Source organism: Balaenoptera acutorostrata, chromosome 5 (genome assembly GCF_949987535.1).
Source record: "Balaenoptera acutorostrata chromosome 5, mBalAcu1.1, whole genome shotgun sequence".
NCBI classification, from domain to species: domain Eukaryota; kingdom Metazoa; phylum Chordata; class Mammalia; order Artiodactyla; family Balaenopteridae; genus Balaenoptera; species Balaenoptera acutorostrata.
The window spans coordinates 3,075,031-3,100,200 of record NC_080068.1 but is presented as its reverse complement, the minus strand read 5'-3'; the positions used below and the strand labels follow the sequence as shown (position 1 = coordinate 3,100,200).

Here is a 25,170-nt window from a genome sequence, read left to right as displayed (position 1 = left end):
TTCCTCCTCATTAGTTAGGGCTCGGCCACGTGGCTCTGTCTAGACATGGGGAAGTCTGGGAATGTAGTATTTTAGCTGGGCACTTTGCCGCACCAGATAAATCTGTTCTGTTATCGAGAAGGGACTTTGCACTTTGATATGTACCAGTTAGAGCTGATTCATTAACTGTGTTATTTAGTTCTCCATATCCTTTTTTTGGTTTTCCTTGATCTTTCATGGACTGAAAGAGGTGGATTATTATTTCTTACCGCTTATGTATGTCTATTTTTCTTTTGTTTTGGTTGTTATATGAATCTATTTGGTGCATATATATACTCCTAATATAATATCTTGTATTGGAAATTGCACACTGCAGCATTTAAATGTCCTTCTTTGTACTGCTTAATGCAAATTGGCCAAACTTCTACCTACTTAGATAAAAAATGATGCCTGCTTTCTTTGGTTTGCATTTACATGGCATATTTTTGAGCAGTCTTTTATTTTTAATCTTTCTTAATCACTTAGTTACAGCTGGACTTTTTTGTACATAGTACTGAGTTAGGTTTTGCTCTGTGAGCCAACTTGAAAATCTGTTTTTCTTTTTAGTAGGTAATTTTAGCCCACTTAGGTTTATCGATCTGACTAATGTATCTTACCTTAGTCTGCTATTTAAAAATATTATTATATGGTTTTATAGCTTACAAAATCTTTCAACAAATGGCTTAAAAATTTTATTTCTTCTAACATTGAAAAAGGTTTGTATATTCTATTGGTAACCTTTATAATTATAACTTTACCCAATATACCATATCTTCTTTTTCTTAGAGAATAACAATAGCACTTATCAATTTCCTATTATAAGAAATGATGAAATTAGTATATATTGTCTTCCTGCCTTTTCTTTCATCTCTCTCTCTCTCACCATAGGATTTTGATCAATTATATGCTATTTATTAATATTCACCCTAGGAATATCAAATATCCACATATTGGTAGATTTCTTAGTTATAAATGACATCTCTTGACACCAGCCTATTTTTCTTTATAGTTTTATGGTTTCACTTTATTACTTTGAAACTGCTTACTCACTTAAGATTATTGTGGCTCTTGCTGAATTGACCCCTGTATAATTCTGTGATATTTCTCTTTATCCTTGGTGATAGTCTTTGTTCAGAAGGCTATTTTTTTTCCAATGTTAACACAGCCCCTCCAGCTTTTTAAAAAAATTAGTGCTGCATTTCTTATCTTCATTTTACAGCTTGAATATCTCTGTTTTCTCTGGTTGCCTCAAGCTTTTTTCTTTGCTTTTCTTTATCTTTGGTTTTCAGCAGTTTGACTATGATTTGTCTGGTTTTTTTTTTTTTTTTCTTTTCTACTTCTGCTTGTTTTCTTTTCTGAGGTTCTTAGATTTTTTTTTGGTTTGTTGTATTACATCATTTTAGAAAATTCTTGGTCATTATCTCTTCAGATATTTCTTTGAAAAATGAGCAGGACCCTGTGTCCCCCACCTCTTGTTTGTAGAAAAGCTTTACCCTCCTAGGCCTTCCCTGAGTTCCAAAGAGCAGATTTAATCAGAGAAGTGAGAAAATGGTGAAACAAAGGAAAATAGTCAAACAAGACAAAATATAATAGTTTAACCATAAAGCAAAGTCAGGGACCTTTAGTTCCTCCTCAAGGGCAATAGATAATACCCTGAGCCATATCCTTGAGTTGTTTTGCAGACACTAAAACCCTCACCAGGTGGAGGAAGTTAACGGCATGCTGATCACCAGCACGTAGACCCCAGGCTGGTTGGAACCAGAAGGTTGATGATTGAGATTCCCATAACATCACCCTGTTACCTCACCACCAACCAATCAGAGAATCGTGCACGAGCTGATCACACACCCTGCAGTCCCTTCCCTCACCTTGCCTTTAAAAACCCTTCCCTGAAAACCATCAGGGAATTTGGGTCTTTTGAGCATGAGCTGCCCATCCTCCTTGCTTGGCACCTGCAATAAATGCTGTACTTTCCTTCAGCACAATCTGGTGCCAGTAGATTGGCTTTCCTGTGTGTCTGGTTAGCAGACTCAAGTTTTGTTTGGTAACGTCTTCTGTCCTGTTGTCCCTCTCTTTTTCTGTGACCACTTTAACACATTTTGAGAAACTTTTATATTATCCTGTAACTTTTGGATTCTCTATTCTGTCTTTATTTTATGCTCCGTTCTCGTTTTGATTCAAATGAAAGCTTTCTATTGACCTATCTTCAAGGCCACTGATTCTTTTGTTAGCTGTGCTCAGCCTGTTGAAGTAATTCTCTGATTCTCTTTAAAGCTTCCATCTCTTTGCAGACATTTTCCATGTGTGCATGTTTTGCCCACCTTTCCCACTATATCATTTAACTGATTAATTGGTAGTTGTAACATCTGAGTTATCTCTGGGACTAGTTCTGTTGATTGCTTTATAATTTGACAAGGATTGTTTCTCTTGCTCTTTCTGGGATGGGGCTTTCTCAGCATCGCTGTCCCGCATGCCCCAGAAGCCCCAACCCACTTTGCAACAGTGCAGGATGCTGGGCTGGAGAGGTTTATTTGCCCCTATTGCTGGAGTAGAGAGCTTTGGCTGCTACCACTCCTTTGGAAGCAGTGGGTCTATGCACGGTCCCTGGCTGCAGGAAGATTTTCTGTCCCTCTCCTCATGGCGTAAAGCTTTTGCTTCCTAAGAAGGAAGAGTCTAGGGGAGAAGGTGGGGTTTGTGCCTGCATGCCACCAAAGAAGACTCTGTCTGGTTTCCTTAATTACTCCCAGCTTTTTCCGTGAGCTGGTGGAGGCCAGAGAAAAAGAGCCTGTTAGGAATAGCTGACTCCCTTGAGTGTGGGGTTCCCAATATTCCAAAGGGTTACACTAGCCCACACTTAACCTTTAGAGGTTTATTAAAATTTTAGCAGTTTTCTTTGTACCTGCTCTGTGAGGGTCAACTCTTCACCTTGTGCTCTGCCAAAGGTGATATACTGTATATATCCCGTCTCTCTTGGTCACTCCTTAGAATTCAGTTTACCTGCTTGCCTTATGACTGACAGGGTGGAGAAAATTAAGACTGTGTAGATTGTAAAGTTCTTTCTCATTGGTAGAGTGGGAGCAATATTGTCTTGAGGCTGTCTACAGCTTCAGCACAGCATTGTTGGAATGGAATTCTCATATATAATATGTATCCTTCTGTGACTTTTTCTTTATACTTCATATTATGATCTTGAAATTGTGCCATGTCGATTGAAGCAGGGCAGGTGCATTCATCTTTATTGCACCTGTGTGTGTATATCCCATCTTATTTGTCCATGCTTTCCACGGCTTCCAGGACCTTGCTCCATAATGCATCCTCACTGTTTTCCATGTTTACAAATTCTTTACATTAGCTTCTTCTGCCTATATATAAACTTGCTTTGTCTCATCCCCAGATAAAAGTTTACTTTACCTTCTTGCTCTTTAGCTCATATTTGGCTATTGCTCCATCTGTTCATATGCTTATTTATTAGTTATATTCCTTCCTTTTTGAATTTCACATCTTTTATTGTGGTGTTTATAGTTTTTTTATTGTTTTGAAAGAACTATATTAAAGGTTTTAATCTGTTGTCTGTTGTATATCTTGCAAATATATTCTCCTGGGCTGTCATATCTCTTTTTGTTTTATTTGTATTTTTCTACTTAACCATAGTTAAACAAATGTTTGCCGACATATCCAACAGATTTTCTAGTTTATACTTTGCTAAGTGAAAGTTCACGTGCAAGGTAAATATATTTTAACTAATTAAAAAAAATGAATACTTATAAAGCAAAAATTATTACTAGCATTAAAATTGGGACAACATTCACTCTCAGGGATGCATGTGGAGTGAGTTGTTTTGGATAGCTAAAATTTAAAGATTATAATTTTAGTAACAAAAATTTAAAAAGTCCACGTCTTTAGTAATAAATCCTAATCATTTTTTATTTTTATCTGAAATATACATTTGGCTACCTTTTTAAAAGCAAAGGAAAGATTTCTTATTGTATGGGCATAAAATCTCCCACATTTGCTTCTGGTCTCAATGCATGAATTTTTAATTTACTCATATAAATATTAATCAATTTTACTTCATTACTAAGTTTGGATCACTGAGCATGTAATAACCATTAATGAATTCTTTTGAGCCCAAATTTAATCACCACAAAGGATATTGCACTTAATTTGCCCTTTCCTTGATGACTTAGTTCGTCATTACTGAGGGTACTACACTGTCGTATCAAGATGCCCTCTGGACTTACTAATGATTTGGGGGATGTTTCTCTTCCCCTAGATGGTTCCAAACTAGTGTGTTTTGAGTTACTCTGTCTGCTTTTTATAGCATTTCTTGCTCCTGCTTTATTATCAGATTGCTAATTGTTACTTACTAAAATAAACGTTTCTAACTCCCCCTCCTACTTTTAAGTTGGCTCTTCTAGTCTGTTGTGAGCTTAGAACTCCAACGACCAAACTTTTGGGAATTTCCTACAAAATAAAAGACAGAGGGAATTTTCATATACAGAGTATATGCAGGTTATTGACTGAACTTTTAAAGAAATATTTTGAATGTATTTCTTCATTTTTGTCTGTATTTTAAATAGACACGTTTACTGGGTAATTGAGTTCTGCATAGGTAGAGTGATGCTAATTACCACAAACAAAACTACTGTGTGAAAAACTCTGTGGAACATATTCTGTTGTGATGAGACTTCAAAAATAAAGTCTAAGTATCATATTCTTATTACATAGAATTTAGCAATGAAACTAAAGTGGCTTAGTCTCTCTGTACCAAATGAACAGGTGAACAGATTGACAGGGGGAAGGGGTGATGTTACATAGATATCATAACATCCCTTCTGTCTTCCTTCTTCCTGCCTCCAAAGTATGTTTTGTTTTTTGGAGATGTTTTATTTTGGTAAGAGTTTAGAGGAGTTAGTTTAGATAATATTTATGTTTAATAAGAAAATCATGCTAAAAATATTAACAACTACCATTTGAAAAAACCTGACATCCAAAATGAACTAGGCAAAACCAGAAAAGTTAGTTGTCTTCTGTAAGAAGAGATAGAGGGAACCCTCCTACACTGTTGGTGTAGAATGTAAATTGGTGCAGTCACTATGGAGAATAGTAGGGAGGTTCCTTAAAAAACTAAAAATAGAGCTACCATATGATCCAGCAATCCCACTCCTGGGCATATATCTGGAGAAAACTCTAATTTGAAAATATACATGCACCCCAATGTTCATAGCAGCACTATTCACAATAGCCAAGAGATGGAAGCAACCTAAATGTCCATCAACAGAGGAATGGATAAAGAAGATGTGGTACATATATACAATGGAATATTACTCAGCCATAAAAAGAATGAAATAATGCCAGTTGCAGCAACATGGATGAACCTGGAGATTATCACACTAAGTGAAGTAAGTCAGAAAGCAACAAATACCATATGATATCACTTACATGTGGAATCTACAAAAATGATACAAATGAACTTATTTACAAAACAGAAAGAGACTCACAGACATAGAAAACAAACTATGGTTACCAAAGGGGAAAGGGGGGGAGGGATAAATTAAGAGTTTGGGATTGACATATACACACTACTATATATGAAATAGGTAACTAGTAAGGACCTACTGTATAGCACAGAGAACTCTACTCAATACTCTGTAATGACCTATATGGGAAAAGAATCTAAAAAAGAGTGGATGTATGTATATGTATAAGTGAATCACTTTGTTGTACACCTGAAACTAACACAACAGTGTAAGTCAACTACTATATTTCAATAAAAATTAAAAAAAAGAGGAGATACAGCAACTTACAGCCAGTGCAGCCTGGGCATGTGCTGACAAAGAGGTTTGTCAGGCAAGCGGGTAAGGATGTTATTCATCAGTGCTCTGAAAAAGAGAAACAAAAAGGAATCTCATTTTTCTGTTTCTTTTCTCAACTGAAGTCAAACGTAGTTTTATCATTATTCTTATGAAGCTGTGAACATCTACTAAGTTCGTTGTCTTCTCACTCAAATATTTTTCTGTTAAGTCTTGATATATTTAAGTGCCTGTTAGTAATAAAATTAGACAAACGGTAGCCATCAGATGGAGGAAGCAGTAGCACCAGCAACTGAAGGAAAGTCCTGTGCCCTTCAGTAGTGGGTACTGAAAGGGAGGTGATTTTAAACAAACGTTATTTTTCTTTACCAAGATTAATATAGGATAGTACTGGTGTGCTTAAGAATATTTCAATAAAACATGGCAGTGGGGCTGTGTTCAGTTTTGATGGGCTGACATTCTAGAAGATGGAAGATCTTATAAAACTGTTACAACTACAAAATAGCCTCATAGGATATGACTAGGAGATGGTTTTTAGTTGAAAATTCCCTTTTAGGGTTTTAATTCCAAATGTCATATTGTTAAACGCAAAGCAGTACTTTTTATTCATGCCTTTTCCTTCAGTTGAAATATTTGCATAAATTTTTAGTACTTACAGGAGAATAAGAGAATTTAGTCCGTAAAATGTTAGTGGGGAAATTCGACTGAGATGATTCTCTTCAATTATCCTGCCAGCCAGAAGAAAAAAATGGATTCATTTACATATTTTTTGAACATGAAGACTAATACTATAAAATGCCACATAAATTAAACATACAGCCACTCTAGTCTGTGGAGATCTTCAAAAACACCTGGCTTCAAGAAGGTTATTCTGTTATGACTGAGATACCTGAAAAAAGAGAAATAACTACAGTAAATTTGATACCTTCTTGATATCTTATAACAAGGAAAGGAAGAACAATAATTGTCCATCTTAAATTTTCTTATGTGTTCTCATCAGGCTATTTCCCTGCCTTCGGAGCCCTGAAAGTTCTTTATCACTTACCTTTTCACGTCTAGGTTTTCATTTCCCAACAATCAACCAACCATCAGCCAATCCCTCACTCACTCTGTCTATTCATTTATTCATCAAATTGTTTGAGCCCCTATGCTACGGCACTGTGCTAGGTGTGGAATCGCTTTCTCTGAGGGGCTTTGCATCTAGTAGAAGACAGCGTGTGAGCAGGTAGTTATTGCAGCAGCAGAGGGAAAAGAGCAAGAACATACAGTTCCTCTGACTTTTCAGCGGAGGAGGTGCCGGCCTCTGCTGGGACTGGGGAAGCAGAGCTTGGAGGGGAGAGGGGACAGGGAGTGTTAAAGAAAGAGGTCTCTACTCCTGCCCTGCAAATAGGTTCATCTGTGCCATTTCTCTAGATGCCACATATATGCGTTAATATACGGTATTTGTTTTTCTCTTTCTGACGTACTTCACTCTGTATGACAGACTCTAGGTCCATCCACCTCATTACAAATACCTCCATTTCATTTCTTTTTATGGCTGAGTAATATTCCATTGTATATATGTGCCACATCTTATCTTATTTGCAAACCATAAATAGAGACATGGACGTAGAGAATAAATGTATGGACACCAAGGGGGAAAGGAGGGCGAGGGATGAACTGGGAGATTGGGATTGACATATATACACTATACTGTGTATAAAATAGATAACTAATGATAACCTACTGTAGAGCACAGGGAGCTCTACTCAATGCTCTGTGGTGACCAAAATGGGAAGGAAATCCAAAAGAGAGGGGCTGTATGTATACGTATAGCTGATTCACTTTGCTGTACAGCAGAAACTAAGACAACATTGTAAAGCAACTATAATCCAATGAAAATTAATTACAAAAAAAGAAAAGAAAAAGAAAGGAGGCTCAGTTGAGGAGAGCCTTGAATGAGGTGTATCATTCACAAAGCAAAGTGTGGGTGGGAGTGATTCCAGGCAGAGGAAATGTCTTATGCAAAGGTGAGATGTGTGAGGGTGACAAGGTGAAGGGTCACGGGGAAGAGGCTGTGAGGGGATGCAGGAGATGCCCCTGGAGGCAGGCATGGACCTGCTCTGGAGAAAAGACACTGAATGCCTTGCTGGAGAGTCAGACCCATTGTACTTCGACCTGACTACTTCTCACTCTTCTGCAGAGTGAACCGACTCTTCCTTCTCTTATGCTGATCTCTTACGTGTTTATTTCTTTGTTTTCTTCCAAAAGCAAACACCAGCTTTTAATAACTTTCAAAATCACCTCTCTTCTTTTATAGAGGCCTTAGAGTCTTTTTTCTTTTTTTAATTTATTTATTTGTTTTTCGCTGCATTGGGTCTTCGTTGTTGCGCGTGGGCTTTCTCTAGTTGTGGCGATTGGGGGCTACTCTTCGTTGTGGTGCGTGGGCTTCTCATCGCGGTGGCTTCTCTTGTTGCGGAGCATGGGCTCTAGGCGCCCAGGCTTCAGTAGTTGTGGCACGTGGGCCCAGTAGTTGTGGCACACCTGCTTAGTTGCTCCGTGGCATGTGGGATCTTCCTGGACCAGGGCTCGAACCTGTGTCCCCTGAATTGGCAGGCAGATTCTTAACCACTGTGCCACCAGGGAAGCCCCGGCCTTAGAGTCTTTATGTGGCCTTTTTTCTTTTTTTTCCTGAAGAAAACTTTTGGACACACACACAACCACACACAGCTCAACAGAAGCTGGTAAAGAAAGGGAAATATTTGGAAAACTCTAATTCCACTTAACTTTGTCCTTTTGGTTTGGTAAAGTGGAGGTGAGACTCTCAAAATACCTAAGGTTGCCAATGGTAGCAAAAGCACTGGACTCAAATGTGTGCAAAATTCCTTTCCTTCCATTTTGTCTTAAAATGGCAGAGAAATTGTCTTGCGTTTTTATTTTTGTCTCAGTTTCTCTAGTGCAGCAAGTCACTGCTCTGAATCTGCTGTCAGACAGTTTGGTTCCTGGCTTTGCTACTTGTTAATAGTGTGACCTGAAACAAACAGCAACTTCAGAAACCCTCAGTTTCCCCAACTCTAAAATGGAAATAACACCAGTACCTAATTCACTGGGCTGTTGAACATTCGAGCCGGGCATGTCAGGAACACTTGGTGCATGTTAGTAGAATGGAGTCTCTGTTCAATCTCCCACTTCAACTTCTTTCCTGTTCTTTTTCCTCACTGCCTATGATTCTCATGCAAGTATTTGTTCAAATTCCTTTTCCCCTGATACACGGACCACACTGATTTCTCTTTTTGCTACTCTGACAGATCTTAGAGCTGACATCCTGTAAAATCTGTCCTTCCAGGAATCTCCCCTTCCCCATCAGATTTGACTTTTCTTGGGGGTAGCAAAGGATAAGACCCCATATTAGAGCCACTTCCTTCCCTTGCAAGCCTGGAGCCCCAGTTGGACACAGGAAGATGTTAAGAATCTCTTCAACACTTGCCCTGAACACCTCAGGGGTTCCCTTAAGAGCCACTAGAAATCCTCTAGAAAGGTACTTGATCCACCCCCACCCCCATGCCCTGTGCTGTCTGATTTGCCGTGTCCTCTTCATTTTTCAGAGCCATCCTTCACTGCTCTGGACCCAAAATAATCACTCCTTTTCGGGAATCATCTTAGCGGTTGTGGTCTGAACAACATAGGTTTAAGTCTTAGTTAAGTAAACTCCCTTGCCATTCTCCAGTTGTTGTGTGTATGTTGGCATTGTTTCCCCACTGTAGACTGTAAGATTCCAGAGAGCGAGTGGGTGCCTCTCCCCAGTGGAAGCACAGGGTTCTACCTGAAATGCTAGGTCATAAAGAGCTGGAAGGCAGCAGGTCTGACTTCTCTTTCTATGCCCCCCACGGTGTCTCGCTGAAGACCTTGCACACTATGAGGGGTAATGAATGTCTATGGATGAATTAAGAGCAGTATCTGATGTTTTCCCATGAAAGACCAGAACCGTGTGACATTTTAACACCCAGGCAATATTCTCGTGCCAGGAAAAAACCAAGGAGCAGATGGGAGACACTTAGGTTTACTCTCCAGTCTGTACTGTCTTTCAAGAGCCTCCTCCACATCCATTGAACATTAAACCAAGCAGATGCTGTTCAGCAGGTTTTGAATAGATTCGTGAGAGGCTGTAGAGAAAGGTAGTCAGAAGCGTGATGAGGACGAGTCCAGTATTGACTTTGAGTAATTTGCTAAGACACGAGAGAGCAGGGAAGGGACAGACATAGCTACCGGGGTTACTGTTAAGACTTTGGGTCTCCGGCGACCTTCTTTGCTAGTAAATGATTAGGTGGCCTTCTTGACTCAACCCCAAACTCTGATACAACCAGTGAGGAATCTGACCGGAAAGAGTTTCTTGGGTTAAGGAGTAAAAAAATGGGGTAGGATAGAAAGCAAGGGGCCAGAAATAGAAATACAGGGAGTTGTTTATTAATGTGATTTTTGGGTTATATTTCCATTCAGTAACTTCTAGGTGGTAAGTTTCAGCTGCCTGGTAAAATGCAATGCAATGGACCTTTGAGAAAGACTATTTTTAAAAGCTTAGCTCTTAACCACAAGAAGATACTACTTCACACCCGTAAGGATGGCTGTTATTAAAACAACACAACACAAAACAACAAAATCCCAGAAAATAGCAAGGGTTGTTGAGGATGTGGAAGAATTGGAACCCTGTGCATTGCTGATGAGAATGTAAAATGGTGCAGATGCTGTGGAAACCAGTATGGTGGATCCTCAGAAAATCAGACGTAGAACTGCCATGTGACCCAGCAATTCCTCTTCTGGGCGTACACCCAAAAGAATGGAATGCAGAGACTCAAATATTTGTACACCAAATTTCATAGCAGCATTATTCACAATAGCCGAAAGGTGGAAACGACCTAAATGTCCATCCATCGAGGAATGAATATAGAAAATGTGGTGTATATATATATATATATATATATATATATATATATATATATACACACACACAATGGACTATTATTCAGCCTTCAAAAAGAAGGAAATTCTAATATATGTTACAACATGTATGAAACTTGAAGGCATTATGCTAAGTTTACGACGTGATGAAAAAGGCCTGACACTAAAGGGAAAATATTACCTGATTCCACTTCTGTGAGGTCCCCTAGAGTAGTCAGAGTCATAGAGACAGAAAGTACCGTGGTGGGTACCAGGGGCTGGGAGGGGCCGTGGCGAGTTAGTGTTTAGTGGGTGTGGAGTCTTAGTTGGGAAGGTGAACAGTTCTGGAGATGGATAGTTGTACAACAGTGTGAATGTACTGAACGCCACTGAACGAAACCCTTAAAAATGATTAAAATGGCAAATTTGTTATATATATTTTACCATACTTAAGAAAACAAGCTTTGTTCTTTTAAACTTATCGTGCTTTATGTATTTGTAAAAGCAGAATTAGTGGGAAAAGAGTAACTGGAGAAGTCTTTGGGTTTTTTCCTTCATAAATTTTAATCATCACCAGGCTTTCTCATGTTGATAAAGTTCATTCAATCCTCATTCCCGTCACCACGGCTAATGTATATTGAGTTCTTACTACGTGCCCGCACAGTGTGCCCAATTCTTCCCACGGATTTTCTCATTCGTTCCTTACAACAATCCTGAGGTAGGTACTGTTGTAGTTTGCATTTTACGGTAGAGGGCGCTGATGCTTAGAAAGGAAATTAAGTTCTCAAGTTCACACACCCAGTGAGTGGTGAGGTCAGGACTGGGACAGCAGCCTGTGTGACTCAGGGTCCCATGCCCTTGGCCCCAGTGCTGTGCTGCACCGTCCGCTGTCTGCACGTCCCCTGGGCACTGTCGTGGGCGGGAGGGTCGTGTTGGGTGGGATGGGGTCAGGCTGGCAGGCCACCACGGACGGGCAGACTAATTGGCGCTGGTACTTACAGTTTAGTAAGACTGTACAGTCCTCGGAAAGCATAGACAGATACGGATCTAATCTTATTGTTTTGCAGGCACCTGTGAAAATGATTATTAAAAGGAAAACATAAGGAAATAGAGTTTCAGTTTTGCAAGGTGAAAAGAGTTCTGCGGATGGATGATGGTGATAGCCCTGCAAAGATGTGGGTGTATGTAAGGCCTCTGAACGTACACTAAATGGTCAAGCCAGTATATTTTATGTTGTGCGTATTTTACCACAATATCTTGTGATAACCTATAATGGAAGATAATGTCAAAAAAGAATACATATATTTACATGTATATGTACAACTGAATCACTGTGCTGTACATCTGAAACAAACACAACATTGTAAATCAAGTATACTTAAATAAAAATTTAAAAAAATAAAAAGATAAAAAATGAAAGAGGAAATGTCAAAAAATTCTTAAAAATTAAAAAAGGTAAACATAAAATAATTTAGCGGAGCTGGGTATCATCATGTCACTTTGTTTCTCGATTAAGTTCACATATGATTAGGCTAGTTTTTATCTGGAACTTCTAGTTATAAAGGTAGACACATGATAGCTAAAATTTAATGTTTGAATTTTTAGTGAGTGAAACTTTAGTTTTAGTGCATAGCAATGCACTCACTAATCAAACAAGCTTAGAAGCCTTTTTAACTTTTTAACATTTTCTGCTATAATTCTACAAACTTGACAGTATTCAACATAGTCCTGGCAAAACTACAAGGTTGTGACATCGTTAAGACCCCAAACCATATTCCATGTAAACCACAAACTGGCCAAGCAAGTCAACTTGAATTGTATTAATTTGACACCTAAGTTTCGCTCCAAAAACTGTTTGAGGAAACTTATCAAGAGTATATATGACAAAAGAGAAAAACAGAAATCGAAAGAATCAGGTCGACCGAGAAGATTGAGAATATTCCAGAATGTAGAGGGTGGGACAAGTTTTAGGGGAAGCATATATTAGTATCTTATTTTTAGCCTGGAAGAGTCCCCAAACTTCCAAAACTAGAAGTATAATTTTTGCTAAAAGAAAATTTCCAGGAACAAGAAGTAAAAACAGTAACAGTTGGTTTTCAGATTAAAAAACAAACAACAAAAAAGGATCAGGTCTAGAAGAAGATAAATTAGCTTGGAAGGCCAAGGAAGAATGCTGGCTGCAGAGTTCACTGAGGTCATGCGGGAGGTTGGGCCTGGAGTTAACAGGAGGTCAAAGGAAACAGAACCTGGAGCACAAGCCGTTGCATCCCACACACCCATTTAAGCTCTGCACATCTACGTACGCTGGCCCCAGGTTGTGAACAAGGGCAAAAGTAAGGGCTTCAAGTCTTATTTCTTCTGTTGATGCAGGTCACCATTGTTTTTCAGGGTTTGCTGAGTTTATGTATAATTTTCTCAGATTTTAGGAGGGATATGGGATAAACCAGTATGAGCCAACTCTCAGTTAATTAGAAATTTTGACTAAAGGAGAGTCCCTATTTCTCCAGCATGCAAGAAACCTAACTTTAATTGTAAAATGTTAAATTTGTTACACACCTAACACTCTCACAGAACATGCTGTGGTCCAATTGTTTGCTAGGCAATGCATCTTTCTCACTAATAAACAGAAAAACTTTGACAAGTATTTATTCATTTATTTCTAACTACTGTAATTTTCCATTAAGCAATAGATTATATTGCCTGGAGGTGGAACCAAAGTACATCTCTAATCACCAATTAGAACTTTTTTGGTAATTAGGCTATTTTGATCTATTACGTGGAACAAATTGGTTGTTCAAGAATTAATTCAATGTTCACTGTGTAAAATTGCTAAACTATTGAATCCTGCTGTTTAGAGTTGAAGCCCTGACTCCTTTTAAACCATGTGGACATAAGGTGGTGCTACAGATCAGAAAAATTCTTCCTGCTCCAGAAATCAGAAAATAAAGTAAGGAAGTATCCTCTTGAAGTTTGTGTATCAGGTTTAATTTTGAAAAGCTCTTCTCACTTGATTGATATATGTCTAGAATACAGTTCTGAAAAGTCATTTTTATTAGAATTTAATTTTCTGATGTGAAATATTTTTCTGCAGATAATCTGAGCTTTGAGAATATTTCATCAAACAAAGTGGATAAATTTTTCTTCTGATTCTGCTCTATCTTTATTATCTTAAAGAAAAAGTACAGATAGATGATATCTATACACCAGGGTTCTCTAGTGTAAAAACAAATCCCAAACCAGTGTAGGTGTGAAAATGAAACTGGGAATTCTGAGACGTTTTCTAGATAGTGTGATTCAGGCACAGACTATTTAAACCCAACAGTTTAAGGCTATGACAATATGATTTAGCCTCAAAGTTGACCTAAATAACAGGTAACCATCCCCTGGGTCATTATGGATTCTGTGAGTACATAGGTAATCTTAGACTGATGAGAAGCTAGCATTTCAGATAAAACTCAACCAATGAGGCAGATGTGAAAATGGAATTAAGTCCCTAAAAAACATGCTTGGAGGTTTCAAACCACAAGGACTTTCTATCTTAGGTAGAGATTGAATTTGCAAACATTTGGAAGAAAATTCTTCTCTATCTAATCTTCTTTATTTTTTAATATATATTTATTTATTTGGCTGCCGGGTCTCAGTTGCAGCACAGGGGATCTTTGTTGCCACGTGCAGGATCTGTAGTTGTGGCATGTGGGTTCTAGTTCCCTGACCAGGGGTCGAACCTGGGCCCCCTGCATTGGGAGCGTGGAGCCTTACCCACTGGACCACCAGGGAAGTCCCTTCTCTACCTAATCTGAGGGCAGCTCTGGTAAGGGGTCATTACATCTTTCTGTAAGATGGACATTGAAATGCAGAGAGTAAAACCTCTTGAGTATCTTCACTGGGGGGAGTGTGGTCAGAGGGTTCATAGCACATGTACTCTGGTTTCTTTGGGGATAGGTTTCTGAGGTTTTTGTAGGATAGTTTCTAGAATCACTCAGGAAAAAAATGTTACCTGGTAGTCTGCAGCTAACGGCTAAATAATTCCCCAAAGAGGTGTTAGACTTAAGTAGTGGTGCAGTGTTTGTCTCTGCAGAAGTGGGAAGAAACAGATATGCCAAAAAATGTTAGTCAATTCAATACTAAGAATTAAAATTTTCCTTACAGCTTCTGAAGATCATGGTACTTCTTAAAGCCATCAGGAGGAAGTTTTCTTATTAAGTTCCACTTGAGTGACCTGAAATAAATGTAAATTTTGGTTCTTACTTAAAGGGTTTTTCTTTACTTTTAACAACATTATGAATAATTATAAACTTTATTTACTTTAGCACTAGCTTTCAGGAAACATTTTGCTTCATGATGTCACTCTTGTATTCATAATATCATTTAAAAAATTTTAAAGAGATTTTATTTGAGAGGTATTTTTATTTTATTTATTTTAATTAATTTTTAATTGAAGTATAACTGATTTACAATATTATATTAGTTTCAGGTATACAACATAATTATAGACCATAGCGCATTTATAGTTATTATAAAATACTGTGATGTAGCTCACAATGGTTTGCACCTCTTAATCCCCTACCCCCACCTTGCCTCTCCCCCTTCCCTCTCCCCACTGGTAAGCCCTAGTTTGGTCTCTATATCTGTGAGCTTGTTTCTTTTTTGTTATATTCACTAGTTTTTAAAAAATTTTTTAGATTCTACATATAAGTGATATCATACAGTATTTGTCTTTCTCTGACTTATTTCACTCAGCATAATGCCCTCCAAGTCCCTCCATGTTGTTGCAAATGGCAAAATTTCATTCTCTTTATGGCTGAGTACTATTCCATTGTGTATACACACACCACATCTTCTTTATCCATTCATCTGTGGATGGACACTTAGGTTGCTTCCATATCTTGGCAATTGTAAGTAATGCTGCTAGAACATTGGGGTGCATGTATCTTTTCGAATTAGTATTTCCATTTCCTTTGGAATATACCCAGGAGTGGAATTGCTGGATCACATGTAGCTCTACTTTTAGCTTTTTGAGAAACCTCCGTACTGTTTTTCACAGTGGCTGCATCAATTTACATTCCCACCAACAGTGGAGGAGGGTTCCCTTTTCTCCACACCCTCTCCAGCATTTGTATTTGCTGTCTTTTTGATGACAGCCATTCTGACAGGTGTGAGGTGATATCTCACTATGGTTTTGATTTGCATTTCTCTGATGATCAGTGAAGTCAAGCGTCTTTTCATGTGTTTGTTGACCATCTGTATGTTTTCTTTGGAAAAAGACAAATGTTCTGGGGGCTTCCTGGTGGAGGACCCCTGGGCTGGAGGGCCCAATGTGTGGCTTAGACCGCTCACCCCTTGGGGAGAACCTCTGCAATTGTAATGATTCTCCCATTTGTGGGTCACCCACCTGGGGTTATGGGTCTCAATTCTACTGAGACTCTGCCCCTCCTACCCATCTTGCTGTGGTTACTTTTTCTGCCTTTAGTTATAGGAGATCTTTCCTGGGAGGTCCCGGTCTTTTTCTTGGATGGTTCTTCTGCAGATAGTGGTGGTTTTGGTGTGCCCATGAGAAGAGGTGAGCTCGGGTCTTTCCACTTCACCATCTTGGGAACTCCCTCTCTTCATGGTACCATTTGAACTACGTTTAGCTTTTGATCTTGAATGATTAGAGATCGTCATCTTTTCTTAAAGTTACAACGTTGTAGTTCTGACAAAAAAGACTTGAAATAATAAAACTGGGAAAATAATCTTCAGTTATGTTCTCCTTTTCTATTTTCATTTAGCAAATGGAAAGCATCTCAGTTTTTGAGTGACAAGAATAGTGTTTTCTTGCTTAAAACACATTCAAGACCTCAAATAATTTTATATTCTTCAATATTTTAGTTCTCACATTCCACTACCTTTGCTTCCTTTAAAAATTAGTTGGAAAGGAAACTGTCAATTGGTCCATACAGTTGAACCATCTCTATTCAATAAGTGATCCCAATGCAATTTCTAATAAATTGTATAGAAAGATTTCCCCTTGTATCATAATTTGATAAGCAGCTTGACACAAGCCAGGTTCACATAATTTTGAGGTTGTATTGGAAAAGACCTAACCTTTACTTTTTAAAAGAAAAGCAATGTAATATGGTAGGAACAAAATAAAACAAGCAAAAAATCCAAACCGTTGAAGCTGGGACGCCCTTGCATGAACCATGCAGAATCTTTCCATATCAGTTTCTTTAACAGTAAAAGAATGGATTTGGAGTAGGTGACCTCTAATAATATGATGCCATTATTATTGCTATCCTTGTCTATTACGATGGAGCAGATGCTCATTGAGAAATGATCAATGGATGCCATTGTCAGGAGTTTGACCTACTGTGGAATAAACACTTGGAAACACTTGGTTAACATAAAGGACTCAGTGGAGACAACTTCATACAAAAGACACGAACAGTGTTAGTTGCTGTGTTGGTTTTGACCAGTGTTGCTTGAACTTGGTAATGAATGCTTCTTAAAGAAAAATAGTTTCTCAGACTCCCTAGAGCACATTTTTGGAAATTATTGAAATTTTGAGAAACAAACTGTTCCAGAGTCTAGAAAACTGTGTATTCTCAACACGGTGTTATTGCTGTTATTGTTTGGGGGTGAAAACAGGTTCTTAGGGAGTGGAAAAAAATTACTTTTTTTTTTTTTTTTTAGAAAACTAGATCATTTTATTTTGTTTTTATCGGTTATCTTTGCATGGTGGTTTTAAAAACTATCTTTATTGGAGTATAATTGTTTTACAATGTTGTGTTACACAACCAAATGTAAAATAGATAGCTAGTGGGAAGCAGTCACATAGCACAGGGAGATCAGCTCAGTGCTTTGTGTCCACCTAGAGGGGTGGGATAGGGAAGGTGGGAGAGAGACGCAAGAGGGAAGAGATATGTGGATATATGTGTATGTATAGCTGATTCACTTTGTTGTACAGCAGAAAATCTTACTTTTTTAATGGATAAAGAACTAGTATATTTAGGATAATTCCCTGAATGCTCCGTCTTTGACATTTAATGGTATTTATTGTCTACATAACCAATCAAATGGATGTATATGCAAATAAAAAAAGAACTAGTATATGTAAACAAACACATAGTATATCTGAAGTATTAAAACATCCCAGGAGGGGACAAAAAAATGTCTAAAAAGGCTCAGGAAGGGGAGGTGATAATGAAAAGAGAAAGGGTTGAGAAACACTGTTCTAGACTATACATACCTGTCACTTAGTGATTTTTTAATGAATAAATGTCCAAGATTGATTAACTAGTAATCTCTTGAAATCACTCTTAGCTGCTGGGCTATCACCAGATGTTCTTTCATTCCTTATATTAGCTAATTGAAAATCCCTTTTCTACTAATGGTTCTCACTTGGCTTGGATCTTCAGTTCTGCTTTATATCCTGTTTAAATGTTTGTGTCATGTAAAGATAAACTGCCAAATATTTGAGTTTGTTTAAGGACATTGATGAAAGTTTAGTGTGCTCTCAAAAATGCGTTCATTCACTCATTTTCTCAACAAACATGGGTTGAATGCCTTCCATTTGCACTTTGGGAAAAAAAGGATAATATCCCTGCCCTTAAGAAGCTTATACTCTATTTGGATGACAAGTAACATATTTTATCTACAAATAAAGATTTTTCTTTGCAAAATAACTTCAGTCTTATAGCCCAGGACTATTTTTTATTGTAACGATTTACTTGTAAATTCAACTCAAAAACACTGTTTAGAGCTTATTATACTCTGTTAGGAACTTTGGAGGTTATATAGAAGAACCATGTTGTAGACCACCACGGAGCCATGAAAGGGAAAGGGAAATGAAAGGGAAATGAAATGCCATAACCACGGAGCTTATGGCATTTCCCTTTCTCTGGTGGAGAAGACTAGGACCCCAACCCTACAGCACGCGGAAGAATGTTTGATATACTTAAAGGAGACACCAATGAGGTTCTATGAGAGAACCCAAGAGGAGAGCTTAATTGCCCCTGAGTGGGAGGGTCATTTTGGAGGGAAGGGAGGCTCCTTTAGGGACCCCTAAATAGTGTTTCTTAGGAAGTTGAGTTTTTATTAATAGTGCCTAGAATTTACAGGCTACCTCTTTCTAAATGATGCCGAATATTTTCATAAGTAGCATTCTCTACATTTTCATAATACCCTATTGAGATAGAAAGAGGTAGGTGTTATTACTCTCACTTTACAGGATGAACCAAAATACTTTTTAATATAATAGATTCTTGTATTTCAAAGTTTAATATTAATAAAGTGTTATACACATAAACTCCTGAGCTTGATTCTTACATTTCCAAATGCCTGTTGGAAATTTCCACGGGGTGACCTTTAATCTCCAATTGAAAAAACTTCTAAATTGGAGTTCTAATCTTCCTCACTAACTGACACCAAGTCTTCCCCTGTTACTCAGGATGGAAACCTTGCATCATCCTGGACCCCTCCTTCTCTCTTGCCTTCTGTACCCAATCGTTCATGAGGATCTGATTCCAGTTTTTTCTTTATACCAAGGGTTGCAAATTGGCGGCCCACAGGCCCGTACACATCTCTCTATGAATGTCTGTATGTATGTGTGTGTGTACGTTAAACCAGGACAGTCTTTTTTAAGTTGAATCCGAATGCCTTTAGGTGGGGCTTACACTCTCTCCCTAGTCACTGCCGTATCCACTTTCATTCCTCCAGCCCTTTCCCTCTCTCCCTTTCTTTTACAAAGATTAGTTAAATTGTTGAAGAATGTATTCAAATCCTACTTATGGGAAAACAAGAAATGAGGTTGCCAGCCTTATTCAGGGTATTCATCGATTTGGATTTTCTAGTTTGGATTTGGTTGCCAGGGTATTCATCGATTTGGATTTTCTAGTAATTTGATATAAGCAGTACGGGTGATCATTTTTTTCTTTGAAAATAGAGTGAAATCATCATAACTTTTTATACCCAGCCATTCCAGTCAGAATTTAAATCTTGGAAACTCTCCACAGGACCTCAGATTTTTTGGGGGGTGTTATTATTTTTTTCCGGTAGGACTAATTACTATGAAAAAGAGCTATGGTGAGTCTAGGGTAGGATAGAATGCTGTCCTTAGTACAGGTGGGAATGTCACCTCCTTTGGAAAAACAAGTCTTTGTGGTTTAACCTGCCTGGTGTTCTCAGTTCATTATCCAATTGGGTAAGCTCCCCAGATTCTGTTAATTTGATGATACCACTGTGTACGGGAGCTCTGAGCTGGAGCTTTTCCTTATTCCTTGAATATGTCAAGCATATGAGCTGCAGTGTTATGTGGTTTGGGTTGAAAAAGGCAAGACTTGCCAACATTTGTAACCTTAAGAATTACTCCTATCTTGTCCTCGTATATACAAAAGTCAGAGCCATAAGGCACTAAAACATCTGGATGAAAACAAAAAACTCAGCAAAAATATTGTATTATAATGTCTGTCCTCCACTAAGTTCTTTTTAAAGTTTCAGCCAAATGTGTGTGTTTGTGTTGCTGAAATTTGTTGAATTCAAATTAGTACTGGGTCAATAAACTGCTTATTATGAGGGTAATTTTCTTTTACATATGAAAATTTGAGTTATTTAAGGGAAAACCCAGCATCAAATCTCCCAGTCAAATGTGATTCAGAAGAGTTAGATTTTAAATGTGAAGTTCTGGAATATTTTATCCAATTTATTTTACTTGTTTTATATTTTTATTTATACATAAGTATATTAAAATTTATTTCCAATAAAGTCAAAAATTGACTCGTTCAATAAACTTCAATTCTTGTAATAAGAAAGCTCTATATGATAGTTTATTTGGTAACCTTTTTTCTTTAGTAGCACATACACTTGATTGCATCTTTTGTATAGATAAAATGTGGTGATACTGAATACTTCATAAGATTGTTATGAAGGGCTAAATAAGTGAACATATAGAATAATTTAGAGTCAGATCTATCATGTAATGAATGCAAATAAATATCAGCAATCATTATAATTGACCAAGGAACAATGATATCATCTTAAGTGACAATGCATTATCAATAATGACAATTACACCTGAATTATGATACAATTTTATAGGGGCTGTTCTGGCTGTCAGGATGAAGCCATTCTTTTCTACTTACATTAAAGTCACATTTGAAGAAACTGATGGAACAGCTCGTAAATTGGTCTCATCACAATCAAGCTCTAAACCTCGGCAAAGACATTGCATGGGCACAGAATCGACCACTGAATAAAGAGGAAGCAGTAAGGAATGGGGATGATGAGGGACCAGGAACAGGAGGGTAATGAAAAGAAAGAAACAAAAAGCTATAAGAAAATCATATACAAAAATGTGTCATGTCTTACGTAAGCAATTTGTGCAAAGCTTTAAATTAAGGTTCCAAAGTTTTGCTTTTAACATTAAAATGATGCTAGAACTTGAAGATAAGGAAACATATACATTTACCAGCCCATGCATTAAAAAAAAAAAAAAAATAGCAGCCTGCCCCTCTCCATTTGTTGCAGAATGAATGAAGTCATACGCTCTTTCTTATCCTTGGAGAGTAGCTACGTCCCAGGGTGACAGGACAGGGTGTGATGGGCATTAATGTCCATATTAAAGCTGCTGTTTAAGAATAAAGTATTAATAGTTTTAATAGAAGACAAAGCCCTTTTTAACTAGCAAGAAAGAGAACTCAACTCTGAACTACAGTGCTCGTAGATTTTTTTTTTTTTTAATTCAGGAGTTCTTCAAAAGACTTCTTTTGGCTTATGTAGGGATGTAAGGATGCCTACAGCTTCACTTGAGGAAGTGAATATTTCTTATGCATAGCCATTCTGTTCTCACTGATGAGAGTTGGAAAGAGAGAGGAAATGGAATGTACGCCTTTGATTACCTTGCGGGGCTATAGCGGTAGTCTTAAAGATGTGACCTGATATTTCTAAAATCTGTTAGAGACTTGCAGTGGTGTGTTCATATAGCTAAGCAACGAAATGGGATTATTATTCAGAGTAATAGACATCATCTGACTGCTGACTTGATGGGGAATGGACGATTCCTGAGAGGAATGAGGTGTGTTCTTTTCTACGTTTACTTTGAAACTCTGCACTTAGAGCAGAGGTTACAGCCTTGAATATCTACAGGGGCAGGCAAAGCAGGTAGAGACTGCATCCAGGAGTCCCAGTGGGGCAGCTTCTCCTAACTGTTGTCCTGTATTACAACAGGAACATCTGTGGCCAAGTCAACCAACTTCCTCAAAGAAGCCAGAAAGACAATGTTTCCTACTATATAATTACCTACTTAAAAATAATAATGCCTAACTTAAAACATGTTAAATCATCATAGGACAAACAAAACTTCTTGTGAGAACTGTCTGTCTGCAGACTTTTAGTCTATAACCTTTACAGTAAAGCTTCTGAAGAGTAGAAAATCATCGTGATGGCAAAGAAGACACCCTGAGGCAAAGCTGGGGGATGACAGTGGTGCACCCGGTGGGCTCCAGCCTTGGAAATAGTCAGGTGTCTCTTTGCTCAGATATGAGGCCACAGGTGTTTTCCCTCTCCTCCCAAATAACTCTGCAGACTCCCTACAGGATCCTGAGAGCTCACGATTGTAATTTAGGTTTTGTGTGTTTTGTAAACAGAGTCTGTGCCAAGAACTTTAAAACAGGTTTATGGTTGTAAGTGACCATTCTGGCGATGGAGCTCTGAAAACTGATTCTCTCTCTCTATCCTCTGCTAATGTGAATGTTGTGGGGAAGGGATGCGGAGGGTTAGGATGGAACACGAAGGTCCCGAGAGGGACAGTATGAAAGGTAAAAATGGAGGGCGGTGAAGTTGGCATTAATCCAGTGTGTCTTTTCTATTATGCAGACTGGATTCAGATAATCCATATATGCTGATTACAGGGTTACCTGTGATAGGGAAAAATGAAAAAAATGACACCTAAATATCCAACCAGGAAAGAAGGATGAAACAAACTGTCACTTATAGAGTATTTTGAAAAGTTTATAATATGGATACCTGATTATGGTAAAATGCTACCTGAAAATATGATAAAAATGGATTGCATAGAAAATTTCAACTATGTTAAAATAAAAAAAGATGAGTAATGCACCAGTAAGTTAATGCTGGTAGCTTCTGAGTGGTGAAATTATGGCTGAGTAAACAATTCTTTCCAAATCTCCATACTTTCCAAATCCTTGAAACTTAAACTTTATTAATATATTGGTTAATGATGGATATGTTTTCCATGATATTGTTCTTGAGAGGTGACTTTGTAAATGCGAATTCCTCACATTCTTTCATCCAGTCAAAAAGTATTATAAGCCATTTTCAGTTAAATTTCCAATAAATCCTTATTATAATCTGATTTAAAAACATCAGTACAAAAAAATAATAAAGCAGTACAATAGGAACCTTAATTTAAGTTTCACCCCTTAATTTTATGTTACACTTCCCATTTCATTTTTACACTGCTTTTAAGCTTGAAAAAAGACATTGAATTATTAATTACCACCCCCCCATCTTTCTTGAAAACTCTAATTAAAAATTATATATTTGTTCATTACTAAGAATTGATAAAACATCGCCTTTGTATTTTTTGAAACTTTTCTTTTGTGTGTGTAGCTGCATTCCTCTTATGTAAGTATACTTAGGACACATTTCTCCCAGAGTTCATCATCGGGCAAAAATTTATTTCTCCTGCTAACTTGATCTGTTTCCCCCCTTTGTTTGCTTTTGCTTTACAGACCAGACTACGAAAAAGTTATGTAGCCCATTATTTTCCCTCTTTGACCTGATGACTACAGAATTAAGAACTAGGCAGTAACTTTTCTTAGTGAGGATTTCCTTATCTAATTTTTCTTCTCCATTCCTTTTCCCACTCACCATGGAATTTTTGTCTCTTATGTCATGTTAACGGGTTAAGTCTGTTCGTAGCCATATTTTTATTGTAAATTGCCTAACATCCTTTTGGGAATAATGTGAGATATAAAAAAATTAAATTAAAATTTAAGAAATGAAAAGGAAAGGATGTACAATAAAACAAGAAAATAAAAACTACATTTTGAGATCATATGGCTTAATCCATTAGTTTTTTGCCTTGTATTAGTAGTTAAATTATACCTGTTAACTTTTTCCTTTCCCAAAAGCTTTTAGCTCTTTAATGATCAAGCAATCTGATCTCCATATCTGACAAGAAGACAACATGAGGTTGAGATAGATTGCTGAGTGACCTGTGAGACTTACAGGAGGGATGTATACCCCCTTAAAGTGGGGATAGCTAGCAGTTTTTTTTAGTCTCTTTTGAGTAATGAGGACAAAACAATATTAAAAAAATTTTTAAAAGCTGTACTTTACAATTTGTGGTAGAACATAAAGGGAAAAATACAGTGAAGTACCCTTTTCCCCAACCCCTGCTTTTTAACCAAGGTTTTGAAAAGCTAGGATTAAAATTACAACTTTAAGACACACATTTACATTTGAATAATTTATTAGAATAGACATTTATTTAAAAGGAGTTATGTATATAGATCTTCCTGATCTTAAAAATTATAGTTTATCCTCAATGTTGTACCTTCTTACAGCCCCTTTCCAGGGTTTTTGTAAGTTTTCAGTATGTGGCTAAAAGTAGCCAATTATAATTAATAAGACTTTTTTTGGTAGCTGTAAGGTATGGCTTAGACTCCAGAAGCTTTCTCACTTACAAACATTAAAATCCAAACAGCTTCTCTGCTCTTCTATTTTCAGTTGCCTTTATATCAGAGTTGCTTTTATATCAGAGTTTATAGTGATTGTGAAAAGGGGGCATGAAAAATAGCAACCCTGATGGACTGACTTTAATTTTGTTCACAATACCTGGCATGATTTATTACTGTTGCACTTATGATCCTTGAGTGATTTTAAAATAAAATCCTCAAATTAAGGCTGCGTGTCTACTAGAACATTATAATTTTGCAAATAGAAGACTATAAATTTTTTAAAATGTTGGATCCAACTTTTAAGAACATGGCGTCTTACTATGAACCTATAGACAAGGACCGTCAGTCCCTCTGATTACTTACAACATTCAGATGTTTCTGTCACAAAGGGATACCAGGAAGTCATTTTGTAGTAATTGGCAAAATATTTGTCAAGTTGCGTAGACCATCCATTGTTGTCACCTAAAATAAAGATCACAGAGCAGAAAAGTTCAAGAACAGAAATATTCTGTTGTGTTGGGGAAAACAGGTCCTCTCTTTAAAATAATTTAATGACCTATATGAGAATAGAATCTAAAAAAAAGTGGATACAAGTATATGTATAACTGATTCACTTTTCTGTACAGCAGAAACTAACACAGCATTGTAAATCAACTATACTCTGATAAAAATTAATTACAAAAATAATGAGTGATTGACAAACAGAGAAACGTCATCTGGGAGCTTGTCAGAAATGAGAATTTCTG

General features: G+C 37.4%; 1 protein-coding gene across 4 annotated transcripts in view; it reads right to left on the bottom strand.

The window, feature by feature from the left end:
- The window catches only part of RXFP1 (relaxin family peptide receptor 1), a 48,707-nt gene extending 23,862 nt beyond the window's left edge, over nucleotides 1–24,845 (bottom strand). For 2 of the 4 annotated variants that reach the window (XM_028167001.1, XM_028167002.1), the window contains exons 1-7: nucleotides 24,788–24,845; nucleotides 20,864–20,969; nucleotides 14,893–14,964; nucleotides 11,745–11,816; nucleotides 6,649–6,720; nucleotides 6,488–6,559; nucleotides 5,826–5,900 (exon numbers count right to left, since the gene is read on the bottom strand). In XM_028167001.1, coding sequence (XP_028022802.1) covers nucleotides 5,826–5,900; nucleotides 6,488–6,559; nucleotides 6,649–6,720; nucleotides 11,745–11,816; nucleotides 14,893–14,964; nucleotides 20,864–20,969; nucleotides 24,788–24,830 — 512 coding nt within the window. In that variant the 5' untranslated portion in view covers nucleotides 24,831–24,845. Of the gene's footprint in view, nucleotides 1–5,825; nucleotides 5,901–6,487; nucleotides 6,560–6,648; nucleotides 6,721–11,744; nucleotides 11,817–14,892; nucleotides 14,965–20,863; nucleotides 21,051–24,787 lie in introns of all 4 variants that reach the window. The other 2 variants (XM_028167000.1, XM_007184146.1) reach the window with 2 other exon arrangements.
- Nucleotides 24,846–25,170: the final 325 nt, after the last annotated feature.